General features: G+C 34.6%; 2 protein-coding genes and 1 pseudogene across 2 annotated transcripts; all 3 read left to right on the top strand.

Moving 5' to 3' along the window:
* The first annotated feature begins 5242 nt into the window (after nt 1-5242).
* LOC117933515 lies at nt 5243-6920 on the top strand (annotated as a pseudogene).
* Nucleotides 6921-8676: 1756 nt separating this feature from the next.
* Nucleotides 8677-10358, top strand: LOC117933516 (stilbene synthase 4-like). Its single transcript, XM_034854905.1, has 2 exons — nt 8677-8949; nt 9141-10358. The coding sequence occupies exons 1-2, from the start codon at nt 8772-8774 to the stop codon at nt 10139-10141; spliced, it is 1179 nt and encodes a 392-aa protein (XP_034710796.1). The 5' UTR covers nt 8677-8771; the 3' UTR covers nt 10142-10358.
* Nucleotides 10359-12071: 1713 nt separating this feature from the next.
* Nucleotides 12072-13743, top strand: LOC117933517 (stilbene synthase 2-like). The gene is made up of 2 exons (XM_034854906.1): nt 12072-12351; nt 12488-13743. Exons 1-2 carry the CDS (start codon nt 12174-12176, stop codon nt 13486-13488), a joined length of 1179 nt encoding a protein of 392 aa, XP_034710797.1. The 5' UTR covers nt 12072-12173; the 3' UTR covers nt 13489-13743.
* The last annotated feature ends 216 nt before the right edge of the window (nt 13744-13959 follow it).

Below are 13959 nucleotides of genomic sequence, written 5' to 3'. Positions count from 1 at the left end.
GATTAGGTCACTGTTGATGGAAACCGATAGTAATAGTTATTCTCAATATAGACACCATAATATCCCATAAGATTGAGACAAAGTGTCCCCTTAGATAATCCTTAGGAGGTGTGTTCATGTAAACTATGGTCATAATAGTTCCTTAAGTGCAACTTGACATAAGCTCTTAGAGAGCTAAGATATGTTAGCTGAATACACAATAGGAGGATTTGTAACTTAAGTATAGTGAGGTACTTTTGAAAGACTGATAACTTTGTTAGACTACGAACATCGGTTCATGGAAAAACTAAATGCAATAGATAGCAAGTCACAAAGCCGAGCACTTAGTGTCTCATTGTTATTTATATAGGGTACTGGAATGCAATTGATGATTTATAGTGGAATGTTGAATCAACTCCAAAATTGGATTTTATAGAAGCTAGTATTATCCTATGGGCCTTAATGGTCCATTCTCAAACTCATATACCTTGTTGGCATGGTTTATGATGATTAGATTGACTCTAGGTTTATTTTTGGACATTAGGGTGTTTTGAAAATTATACAAAGTTGCATAGGGGTTAGTGAACAAAGTCTTTAGAATTGGCTAACTGATTAATTAGATGATTGTATTAGGTTAATTAATCAATTAGGACATGTTTTGAGATAGATTAAGTGACCCAAGCCCTTAATGGGCTCAAGTCACTTAAGTCGAGTTGGAGAACCTTATAAATACCCCTTAGGGGTCTATCATTTTTTCATAAGTGAGTCATCTTCCACCATCTAGAGTGAGAGTCATAGTCTCCATCCTCACTTTTTCTCAACCAGTTGTGCACCAGGATTAAGGAAGAGCCATCAAACAAAAGATCTTAGGTATATTCGAGACCTCCATCAACTTTTATTTTCATCTTTATTGTATGGATTATATTTCAGAATGTCCGAATCTCAAGTGATATTTTCTAATGAACATTTTGAATCCTATTAATGTTTAAAATTACAAATTTTCTATTGTGCATAGGATTTAGAAAAACCTAAAAAGTTTTACATGTAGTTAATCTGCTTTTGGGATATGAAATTAAGAAATATAGGACAGGTTTATCTCTCTTTGGTACCTACCTTTACACCCTCAATGATTAAGGTGCTACCACTACACAATTATAATAAATGTGTCAAGTTCAAACTTTTGTTGAGCTTAACTCAAGATACCACCCTTGCCTTTTTCATAACTTCATTTGTTTTGCAATTAGTCTCATCTTTGTGCCAATAAGCCTTTAGTTGAAAATGGAGTCTTGATCATCTTATCATTGTGTTTTCTTACAATACTAACATTTTGTCACATTTTTTTCTAAATCTAGTCCAATAACTTCTTTATCATAAAACTCTTCATGAAATTATTCCACCATCACAATTCCAACTAACAATGTCTTTCCAGACTAAGTGTATAAAATGTTTCACCTTTTTTTTTTTTCTTTTTACAGCTATCAAAACATCTTTATTAATATTTATAATATCATTTTTTGTAGAAAAGTTATAGCCCACAGTGCTTGGAGCTGTCAAAGAAATTAAACTCCCTCCTCAACTTTAGAACATGCTTAACATTAGATAATGTCATTACAACACTATCAAACAACTTCACTTTCCTAGTACCAATCCTAATGGTTTTAGAGCTTGAACCAATTTCTATTTAAACAGTACTAGCATTACATTCCTAATAGGTATCAAACCACTTCTTATATGGGCCCATATGAAATGAACATCAAGAATCTAAAATCCAAGAGTTACAAAAACTTTCATCAACTATAATAGAAAGAACATCACCTTACTTATTAAATTTTTTATCAACAATATTAGTAGATTTCAAAGCCTCTTGAAATTCAATATTTTCTTTTCTTCTAGGTGCTTTGTCATTTTTTCACAATACCTCGTGATACATCCCTTTTATGGAAATAATAACCCTCTACATTCCTCTAGTAGTGTGATTGGAAATGATCAACTCTCCTATCTGAATATCTCCTTCATGATTTACTCCTATCACAATGTGATTTAGACTTCATCATAAGAGCTTGTTTAGTATGAAACAAACTACTTACTACTTAATAATTTTTGTCTCTAAACAAGCAGTTAACACCTTATCCATAGTAAACATTGTCTTTCCAACTAAAAAGCATACTCACCAATGTCTTAGATGATCTTGGTAGGGATGCCAATAAAATAATAGTTTCTCATTAATGTTGACCTTTACACTCAACAAATGGGTCATACACTTATTAAATTTATTTATATAAATATGAACATCAGTTCTTTAATCCATATTCGACTTATATAATTGTTTCTTCAAATATAGTCTATTTGCTATGGGATTTTGATATATCAATTTTCTCTAACTTCTCCCTTAATTGAGAAGGATATTAGTTATTCAAAACAATATATTTTATTTTATGAGTCAAACTTAAATGAATAGTGCTTATCGCTCTTACATCTAATTCTTCTCATTTTTCATTCATCAGATTCTCTAGTTTCTTACCTAGTAACACTTTGAGAAGTCATTGTTGCACCAAACTATCTCTAACAGTACCATGCTAGATACGAAAATTATTCTTTCCATCAAAGTACTCAATATCATACATTATGTCAAACATCATTTTCTAAATAATTTTCCCATGATCTTCACAACATGACTCTTGTACCACTTGTTAGGAAATCACAACACCCAAACACACTAAGAAACATAAAGTGAAATAGAAAAGTCAAAAGATTTGCATGGTTCTACATAATCACCTACATCTATGGGAAAGAGGAATCAAATTTATTAATAAAGTTAAAAAATACACAACCAAACTCTCTCAACCTATTTCTACCCAAACTTTGATACACACATTGTCTATCTTTGTTCATTTTTCGTTTACTTTTTCACTCTCTTGAAATCCTATAGAAAACCACATATCTATAGAGTTGTATAGATTAATCCTAAACGATAAGTTTCTGAATCCTACTCAATGTTATAAGTATAATTTATCTAAAACCGAAACTCTATGAATATTGACTTTAGTAAAAATAAAAAAATAAAAAATTTGAGTCAAAATTACCAACACATAAGGCCCATTCTATTGACTTTCAAATAATATAGCAAGTGTATTCTCAAATGCTTCTAAACAAAGTCTTTCTATCTCTTTCTTTACTTTAGATCTTGAGTTCATAATTAACCCAAAATAATATATAGGTAAATGTATGTGAATATTATGTATGAATAAGAGAGATGATCCAACTTATTAATTTATAAACGACATCAAGAAAGTATTGCTCGTTATAAAACTCCTGATCTAATTAAGTTTATACTCCTACATTGTCTCAATTCAATCTAAATATCAATAAGAAATAATGTAGTGTGATCATAGATTAAAATATCACAAAAAGTCATTGAAATATCAAATATTTTTATGTATATCGACTATGACGATTATGATACAAGGAAGAGATAATTGGTGGAGAGGTGAATTTTGGAATAATTTCACTGTTTTTTTTTTTCCCAAATTTCCATGGTATCACATTGGCACAACACCTAAACTCTATTTTTAAGGGAAATGGGTCATTAGTATGGCCCTCACCAAGCAGGGAGGTAGGAATGGCAACGGGGCAGGTTCGGGACGGATCACCCCCATCCCAACCCCACCCCGTTTATTAAAAACAATTCCCATCCTCGGCCCCATTTAACTTTTAAATTTTTTTTTTTAAAATTACTTTTAAAATTTATAATTACATTAAAATAAATATATTTTATAAATAATAAAATTATTATATTTTTTATAACTTATTTTATTAAATTTTTTTATTATTATCTATATATTAAAAATAGCAAAATTAAATTTTAAATTAAATTTAATTGTAAAATTAATTTTATATATAATTAGTGCGGGGCGGGGCGGGATGGGGCAATACCCGAACCCGCCCCTGGTTTAAAAAAAAATCTCATACCTGTCCCAAACCCGTTTATTAAAATTAAACCCCGTCCCATTAGGGGCGGGTACCCGAAAAAACCCGCCCCATTGCCATCTCTACAGGGAGGCCCATATGTACTTAGGTTTCATATATACTAATTTAATTTTAGTAAATAGATTAATTTTAATTATCTTATTTTTAAATTTCATTTGACTCATTATTGAAAATATAAAAGCAATCATGGTAATTTTCTTAATAAATTAATATTTTTTTATATCCCTTTATATAATAAATAAATAAAATATATATATTTTTCAAACAAATAATAATAATTATACATATATCATAATTTCTTTTATATCTTTAAATACATTTAAACTACATAGATCATTATTTTAGTAATAAATGAAATAAACTTATTTCAAGTACTATTGTAAAATTTTTTTAATAAAGTAACTTTAATATTTGTATTATTATTTATTTTATAATTTATTGAAGTTTTTTTTTTAAATATTTTTATAAATTTTGATTTTTTTTTTTTAAATGGATCTTTGATTGAGACATAGGCCATCATCGGCAAAGAATCTCCATAATTACAGCTCAATAGTTAGTGTATCCTCCTTGGACTGCATATTTGATCTGATTTTCATAATTTTTTTTTAAATCATGATTGGTGAAAATTCATAATTTAAAAAGGAAAATTCAAATAGGTATTATATGGCCTAAAAAATTATACACTAAAAAGCCTTTCATTCAAAATGTAGGAAATTTAAAATTAATTAGAAAGTGTCAGTTTTATCAATCATATTTTTCTCTCAAGTGATATTTGATATCAACATTATTCAAAGAAGTTCCGATATTAATAACTTTGATTAAAAAATTATTAATTTATGACTTGAATATATAATCTACGTCAGTATAGATTTTCTAAAATTCTGTATTAATATCGATCTTTAGCTTGGTCCAGCCGGCAGCTGCTAGCCCAGCATGTGATAAATATGGGTCTTTGTCCCGGCAAGTCAAGAATCCCAACTCAATGGCCAAGTATTAATTATTGTACTTGGGGCCCACATGGACACTACCAACTTGGAGTCAAAAAGGGAAAGCTTCCAACTACTTACATGAGCTGAAGACAAAGAGAAAAGAGTTATAAAGGAAGAAGAAAGACAAAAAGAAAAATAAAATAATGGAAACGGAAGCCTACCAAGTTGGAAATCAAACCCCATGTCACTGGATTATTCAAATGCACACCCACATACATGCAAGTGGATGAGAGTTGGTGAGACAAAGCATTTGTGGTGATTATAAATACCAACCTCAAGACAACACTTTGGCCAGCCAGCTCCAAGCAAGCTCCTAAAATTTCATTTCTCTTTCCTTCTTCAAATTTGAAGCTTCGATTTCAGTAGTCATCACACACTAATCAATGGCGTCTGTGGAGGAAATTAGAAATGCTCAGCGTGCCAAGGGTCCGGCCACCGTTCTAGCCATTGGCACAGCTACCCCGGACAACTGTCTGTACCAGTCTGATTTCGCCGATTACTATTTTCGGGTCACTAAGAGCGAGCACATGACCGAGCTCAAGAAGAAGTTCAACCGCATCTGTAAGTACAATTTTAACATCCTGTGTACTCGTTTTAAATTAATTCAATGCATCTGTGCGCGATGGTATGAGCAGAATAAGCTTTTATATTGTACTAAGACGAATTTTTTTACACTCACTTGAACGGTGTTGATCATCTTGAACAATGAATGCCTCGAGCTCACATATTACTCCTGTTTAATTTATATACAGGTGATAAATCCATGATCAAGAAGCGTTACATTCATTTGACCGAAGAAATGCTTGAGGAGCACCCAAACATTGGTGCTTATATGGCTCCATCTCTTAACATCCGCCAAGAGATTATCACTGCTGAGGTGCCCAAGCTTGGCAAGGAAGCAGCATTGAAGGCTCTTAAAGAGTGGGGTCAGCCTAAATCGAAGATCACCCACCTTGTATTTTGTACCACCTCAGGTGTAGAAATGCCTGGTGCAGATTATAAACTTGCTAATCTCTAGGCCTTGAACATCTGTCAGAAGAGTGATGTTGTACCATCAAGGGTGCTATGCAGGTGGAACTGTCTTCGAACTGCAAGGATCTTGCAGAGAATAATGCAGGAGCACGAGTTCTTGTGGTATGCTCTGAGATCACTGTTGTTACATTTCGTGGTCCTTCTGAAGATGCTTTGGACTCTTTAGTTGGCCAAGCCCTTTTTGGTGATGGGTCAGCAGCTGTAATCATTGGATCAGATCCCGATATCTCGATTGAACGACCACTCTTCCAACTTGTTTCAGCAGCACAAACATTTATTCCAAATTCAGCAGGTGCTATTGCCGGCAACTTACGTGAAGTGGGTCTCACCTTTCAATTGTGGCCTAATGTGCCTAGTTTGATATCTGAAAACATAGAGAAGTGTTTGACTAAGGCTTTTGACCCAATTGGTATTAGTGACTGGAATTCCCTATTCTGGATTGCTCACCCAGGTGGCCCAGCTATTCTTGATGCGGTTGAAGCAAAACTCAGTTTAGATAAACAAAACTCAAAGCAACAAGACATATTCTAAGTGAATATGGGAACATGTCAAGTGCATGTGTCTTGTTTATTTTGGATGAAATGAGAAAGAAATCGCTCAAGGAAGGAAAGACAACCACAGGTGAAGGACTGGATTGGGGTGTTTTGTTTGGCTTTGGGCCAGGCTTGACCATTGAGACCGTTGTGCTACATAGCGTTCAAATGGATTCAAACTAAGTGAAATGATAGGAAAAATGATTCACGAGCCATGTTCTATTAATCAAATATAGATAGTAAAGATATATCACCATGAAATCATCTTTATTTAGAATTTATTATTTGTTATTTATCGTTGTTGGAGGACTTTTTCAGAGACCTCAAGTTAAAATCATTGTTTATCCTTGTGTATGTTATCAAAATGAAAGAAATAATGGATTTAAGTTTTGTTTAGACATGCAAGTGAGAAAATTTTCCAACATATTCCTTTTCCCGTGCTGATTTAGTTTGAGTTCTGCTTGAAAACCCCATGTAAGAATTTTCTTTTCTTTCCAAAAAAATCTTATCCAACTGAAGCCTTAAAAGTGACGCGGACTATTCATTTGAAAAATATGGAAACCAGGTTGGGTCTATAGTACATAAAAATTAAATAAGATGGCCACCACAGCAACAAGGGTGACGTCTACTGCTACCTGAACATGCTGTAAGAAAAATATTACCTTTCATATGTCCTATTCCAGAAGTCACTTTTGGAGCTGAGAAAGCTCTTTTAATCAAATAGCATTTTTTTTTTCATATTTAAACTCCTAAATAGAATTTTATTTTTCAAACAATTAAAAATAATTTAAGAATTATACTCTTTTTTTGTTTGTTTTGCAGCCTTTTTTATAGTCCCTATTGCAGTGAAGTTTTCATACAAATTTCCAGAAAAATTGGACTCCATATAATTCGGACTTGAGTAATTTGAATAGAAAAACCTTCCTTCGGTGAAAAAGATTTCAATATTTTTTATTTTTTATTCATTTAGTTTTCCTTTCTTCTAGTCTAGCAATCCTTTCAGAAGACACTGACTTTATCATCTTTGCAGTCAACTAAAAGGGAAAAAGTTATGAATTATTTTCCTTATTATTTTATTTTAAAAACTTAAATAAATATGTTTAATTATAGAAATGTGTGGATTCTCCTTCTCATAATTTGCAGCCGGTCGGCTGATGCTGAATTTGTCACTTCCCCCCTCCACCCCAAAGAGCATTCAAAAACCATCTGATATAATTTAAATCAGCATGAGATCGTTGAACAAGTCTCGGCCACCATCTATGACTTTATCAGCCTACCAGCTGCTAGTGGATTGGGAGCTGGTGGAAGTGTATGAATCCAAACCTATTAAAAATTTAAGCTAAGATATTAACTATGAAATGTAAATATTCTTAATATAAGTTTTAAACCTGAGTTAAGATTCTCAAGTTGAGTTTGTAAAACTTAATGTCTTTTATTTGATGATTTAAGTTGAATATAAATTTAATTATTGTTAAATTGTTGAGTCAAAACACATTATTAGAATTTTACTTTAAGCACTTAGCTTATTTAATAAAGTAAAGTTAAAATTTATTTTAAATGATTAAATTAACATATTTATATTCACTAGTTGTAATTAATTTTTACCTTCATTAGTCTTAAATAGTAAATTTGACTACATAATCTACCTCATTGTAGATTTCCAAACGTCCAGCCGGCAGCAGCTAGCCCAGCATGTGAAAGATTTGGGTCTTTTATCATTGCAAGTCAAGAAGCCCAACTCCATGGTCAAATTATAGCATTCGGGGCATATGGAAGTGGTCCTACCAACTTGAAGTCAAAGAGGGTAAGCTTCCAACCACCTTACATGGGCTAAAGACAAAGGGTAAGCTTCCAACAACCTTACATGGGCTAAAGAAAAAAAGAATATAGTTATAGAGGAAGATCAAGAAAGCAAAAAATAATGAATGAAAATCGAAGCCTACCGAGTTAGAAATGATCAAATCCCATGTTACTGCAGCATGGGTTATTCAAATGCACACCTACCTACATGGGAGACCCTTCCCTTTCACATATCATCAAGTATCCATTGACTGGGCAGGACACCATTCAATTTCAATAGCGTCCAAGTGGATGAGAGTTGGTGAAACACAGCATTTCTTATGATTATAAATACCAACCTCAATACGCAACTTTGGCCAGCCAGCTCCAAGCACTTGTGCTCCTACAATTTCACTTCTCTTTCCTTCTTCAACTTTTAAGCTTCGATTTCAGTAGTCATCACACACTATCAATGGCGTCTGTGGAGGAAATTAGAAATGCTCAGCGTGCCAAGGGTCCGGCCACCGTTCTAGCCATTGGCACAGCTACCCCGGACAACTGTCTGTACCAGTCTGATTTCGCCGATTACTATTTTCGGGTCACTAAGAGCGAGCACATGACCGAGCTCAAGAAGAAGTTCAACCGCATCTGTAAGTATAATTTTAACATCCTGTGTACTCATTTTAAATTAATTCAATGCATCTGTGCGCGATGGTATGAGCAGAATAAGCTTTTATATTGTACTAAGATGAATTTTTTTACACTCACTTGAACGGTGTTGATCATCTTGAACAATGAATGCCTTGAGCTCACATATTACTGCTGTTTAATTTATATACAGGTGACAAATCCATGATCAAGAAGCGTTACATTCATTTGACCGAAGAAATGCTTGAGGAGCACCCAAACATTGGTGCTTATATGGCTCCATCTCTTAACATACGCCAAGAGATTATCACTGCTGAGGTACCCAAGCTTGGTAAGGAAGCAGCATTGAAGGCTCTTAAAGAGTGGGGTCAGCCTAAATCGAAGATCACCCACCTTGTATTTTGTACCACCTCAGGTGTAGAAATGCCTGGTGCAGATTATAAACTCGCTAATCTTTTAGGCCTCGAACCATCTGTCAGAAGAGTGATGTTGTACCATCAAGGGTGCTATGCAGGTGGAACTGTTCTTCGAACAGCTAAGGATCTTGCAGAGAATAATGCAGGAGCACGAGTTCTTGTAGTATGCTCTGAGATCACTGTTGTTACATTTCGTGGTCCTTCTGAAGATGCTTTGGACTCTTTAGTTGGCCAAGCCCTTTTTGGTGATGGGTCTGCAGCTGTAATTGTTGGATCAGATCCAGATATCTCGATTGAACGACCACTCTTCCAGCTTGTTTCAGCAGCACAAACATTTATTCCAAATTCAGCAGGTGCTATTGCCGGCAACTTACGTGAAGTGGGTCTCACCTTTCAATTGTGGCCTAATGTGCCTAGTTTGATATCTGAAAACATAGAGAAGTGTTTGACTAAGGCTTTTGACCCAATTGGTATTAGTGACTGGAATTCCTTATTCTGGATTGCTCATCCCGGTGGCCCAGCTATTCTTGATGCGGTTGAAGCAAAACTCAGTTTAGATAAACAGAAACTCAAAGCAACAAGACATATTCTAAGTGAATATGGGAACATGTCAAGTGCATGTGTCTTGTTTATTTTGGACGAGATGAGAAAGAAATCGCTCAAGGAAGGAAAGACAACCACAGGTGAAGGATTGGATTGGGGTGTTTTGTTTGGCTTTGGGCCAGGCTTGACCATTGAGACCGTTGTGCTACATAGCGTTCAAATGGATTCAAACTAAGTGAAATGTTAGGAAAAACCATTCACGGGCCATGTTCTATTAATCAAATATTGGTAGTAAAGATATATCACCATGAAATCATCTTTACTCAGAATTTATTATTTGTTATTTATCGTTGTTGGAGGACTTTTTCAGAGACCTCAAGTTAAAATCATTGTTTATCCTTGTGTATGTTATCAAAATGAAAGAAATAATGGATTTCTATTTTGTTTAGGCATGCAAGTGAGAAAAATTTTCATATTCCTTTTCCCGCGCTGATTTAGTCTTAGTTTTGCTTGAAAATTCCAAAAAATCATATCCAACTCAAGGCCTAAAAGTGACCGACTACGAATTTGAAAAATATGGAAACCAGTTGGGTTCTACAGTGCATATAAATTAAATAAGATAGCCACCATCGAAACAAGGGTGATGTCTTACCTCTCATTAGTCCTATTAGATTAAGACATATACAAGACTGGTTCTATACTAACAAAACTTTCAATTATTATTCAAAATCTTATGATGTTGTTACAATTATATCATTTAAACCTAACTTTTTACATAAGATAACATAACCCAAAATTTTGTTTAGAAGTCACTTTTGGAGCTGAGAAAGCTCTTTTAATCAAATAACAAATTTTTTTCAAACAATTAAAAATAATTTAAGAATTATACTCTTTTTTTTTCTTTTTCTTTTTCCTTTTTGTGTTTTGCAGCCTGTTTTTAAGTCCCAATTTTCAGTGACGTTTTCATACATATTTCCAGAGAACTTTGACTCTGTATAATTCGGACTTGAGTAATTTCAATAGAAAAATCTTCCTTTGTTGAATATGACTTCATCGTCTTTTGCAGCCAACTGAAAGGGAAAAAGTTATGAATTATTTTACTTAATAAATAAATAAATAAATAAATAAATATGTTTAATTATAGAAATGTGTGGATTCTCCTTCTTATAAGTTTAAAATATAGAAATGTGTTCTACACAAAATTTCTTAAGTTGATGAATTAATTTGCAGCCCCGGTCGACTGATGCTGAATTTGTCACTTTCCCCCTCCTCCCAAAAGAGCATTAAAAAAACCATCTGATATAATTTAAATAAGCATGAGATTGTTGAACGAGTGTCCGCCACCATCTGACTTTATCAGCCTACCAGCTGCTAGTGGATTGGGAGCCGGTGAAAGTGTATGAATCCTTACTAAATATTTGAGTTAAGATATTAATTATGAAATGTAAATATTCTTAATATAAGTTTTAAATTGTCGAGCTATGGGTCAATTGAAAAAGTGATTCCCAAGCTGACCGGTTAAAACTTAATGTTTTTTATTTGATGATTTAAGTTGTATTTAAATTAAATTATTGAGTTAAAACTCATTATTAAAATTTTACTTTAAGCACTTAGCTTATTTAATAAAGTTAAGTTAAAATTTATTTTAAATAGTAAATTTGACTACATAATCTACTTCATTGTAGATTTCCGAACGTCCAGCCGGCAGCAGGTAGCTCAGCATGTGAAAGATTTGGGTCTTTTATTATTGCAAGTCAAGAAGCCCAACTCCATGGTCAAATTATAGCATTCGGGGGATATGGAAGTGGTCCTACCAACTTCGAGTCAAAGAAGGTAAGCTTCCAACCACCTTACGTGGGCTAAAAGACAAGAGGGTAAGCTTCCAACAACCTTACATGGGCTAAAGACAAAAGGATTAGAGTTATAGAGAAAGATCTAAAGAATGAAAACCGAAGCCTACCAAGTTGGAAATGATCAAAACCCATGTCACTGCAGCATGGATTATTCAAATGCACGCCTACCTACATGCAAGTCCCTGCCCTTTCATGTATCATCAAGTATCCATTGACTTGGCAGGACACCATTCAATTTCAATAGCGTCCAAGTGGATGAGAGTTGGTGAAACACAGCATTCCTTATGATTATAAATACCAACCTCAAGACACAACTTTTTCCAGCCAGCTCCAAGCACTCTGTGCTCCGAAACATTCACTTCTCTTTCCTTCTTCAACTTTTAAGCTTCGATTTCAGCAGTCATCCTACTATCAATGGCGTCTGTGGAGGAAATTAGAAATGCTCAGCGTGCCAAGGGTCCGGCCACCGTTCTAGCCATTGGCACAGCTACCCCGGACAACTGTCTGTACCAGTCTGATTTCGCTGATTACTATTTTCGGGTCACTAAGAGCGAGCACATGACCGAGCTCAAGAAGAAGTTCAACCGCATTTGTAAGTCTAATTTTAACATCCTTTTCATACATATAATTGTGTATCCATATACTCACTTGAACAATGTTGATCATCTTGAACAATCAAACTGGTTCCTTGAGCTAACATATTAGTATTATTAATAATTTATATACAGGTGATAAATCAATGATTAAGAAGCGTTATAGTCATTTGACCGAAGAAATGCTTGAGGAGCACCCAAACATTGGTGCTTATATGGCTCCATCTCTTAACATACGCCAAAAGATTATCACTGCTGAGGTACCCAAGCTGGGTAAGGAAGCAGCATTGAAGGCTCTTAAAGAGTGGGGTCAGCCTAAATCGAAGATCACCCACCTTGTATTTTGTACCACCTCGGGTGTAGAAATGCCTGGTGCAGATTATAAACTCGCTAATCTTTTAGGCCTCGAACCATCTGTCAGAAGAGTGATGTTGTACCATCAAGGGTGCTATGCAGGTGGAACTGTCCTTCGAACCGCTAAGGATCTTGCAGAGAATAATGCAGGAGCACGAGTTCTTGTGGTGTGCTCTGAGATCACAGTTGTTACATTTCGCGGCCCTTCCGAAGATGCTTTGGACTCTTTAGTTGGCCAAGCCCTTTTTGGTGATGGGTCTGCAGCTGTAATCGTAGGATCAGATCCGGATATCTCAATTGAACGACCACTCTTCCAGCTTGTCTCAGCAGCCCAAACATTTATTCCTAATTCTGCAGGTGCCATTGCAGGAAACTTACGTGAGGTTGGACTCACCTTTCATTTGTGGCCCAATGTGCCCACTTTAATTTCTGAGAACATAGAGAAATGTTTGACTCAGGCTTTTGACCCACTTGGTATTAGCGATTGGAACTCGTTATTTTGGATTGCTCACCCAGGTGGCCCTGCAATTCTTGATGCAGTTGAAGCAAAACTCAATTTAGATAAAAAGAAACTCGAAGCAACGAGGCATGTGCTAAGTGAGTATGGAAACATGTCAAGTGCATGTGTGTTGTTTATTTTGGATGAGATGAGAAAGAAATCCCTTAAGGGGGAGAGGGCCACCACGGGTGAAGGATTGGATTGGGGAGTATTATTCGGTTTTGGACCAGGCTTGACTATTGAAACTGTTGTGTTGCATAGCATTCCTATGGTTACAAATTAAGTGAAGGAAAAGAGAATGGTCCCTTCAATGTCCTATTATGTTGAATAGGAGTAAGGTATTTATCGACGAAACTAAATTATACTCTTATACTATTTTATTATTTTTTCTAAATTTAGATTGTAATCTAGTGATTGTTAGACCCTCTTGGTGAGCTCAAATTAAACGGTTGAGTTTCAAGTTCAGACCCAAACATTGTAATGTTGTGTTCATATGAACATTGTTGAAAAGTAAATAAAAGAAATATTGGATTTGATAGCTCTAGTTGTCATTGAATTGGTTTCTCCTTTGCTTATATTTGATGATATATGAATGGGGACTTGTATGTAGGTAGATGGGCATTTGAATAATCCAGTGAAATATGATCTGATGTCCAAGTTGGTAGGCTGCCGTTTTCATTCATTAATTTATTTTTGCTTTTGTCTTTCTTCCTCCCCTATACCTGTTCTTCTATTCCTCCGCTGGAAGTAGGAA

Source organism: Vitis riparia, chromosome 16, assembly GCF_004353265.1.
Source record: "Vitis riparia cultivar Riparia Gloire de Montpellier isolate 1030 chromosome 16, EGFV_Vit.rip_1.0, whole genome shotgun sequence".
NCBI lineage: Eukaryota > Viridiplantae > Streptophyta > Magnoliopsida > Vitales > Vitaceae > Vitis > Vitis riparia.
The sequence above is the reverse complement of the archived record's forward strand: the minus strand, read 5'-3'. Positions and strand labels throughout refer to the sequence as shown.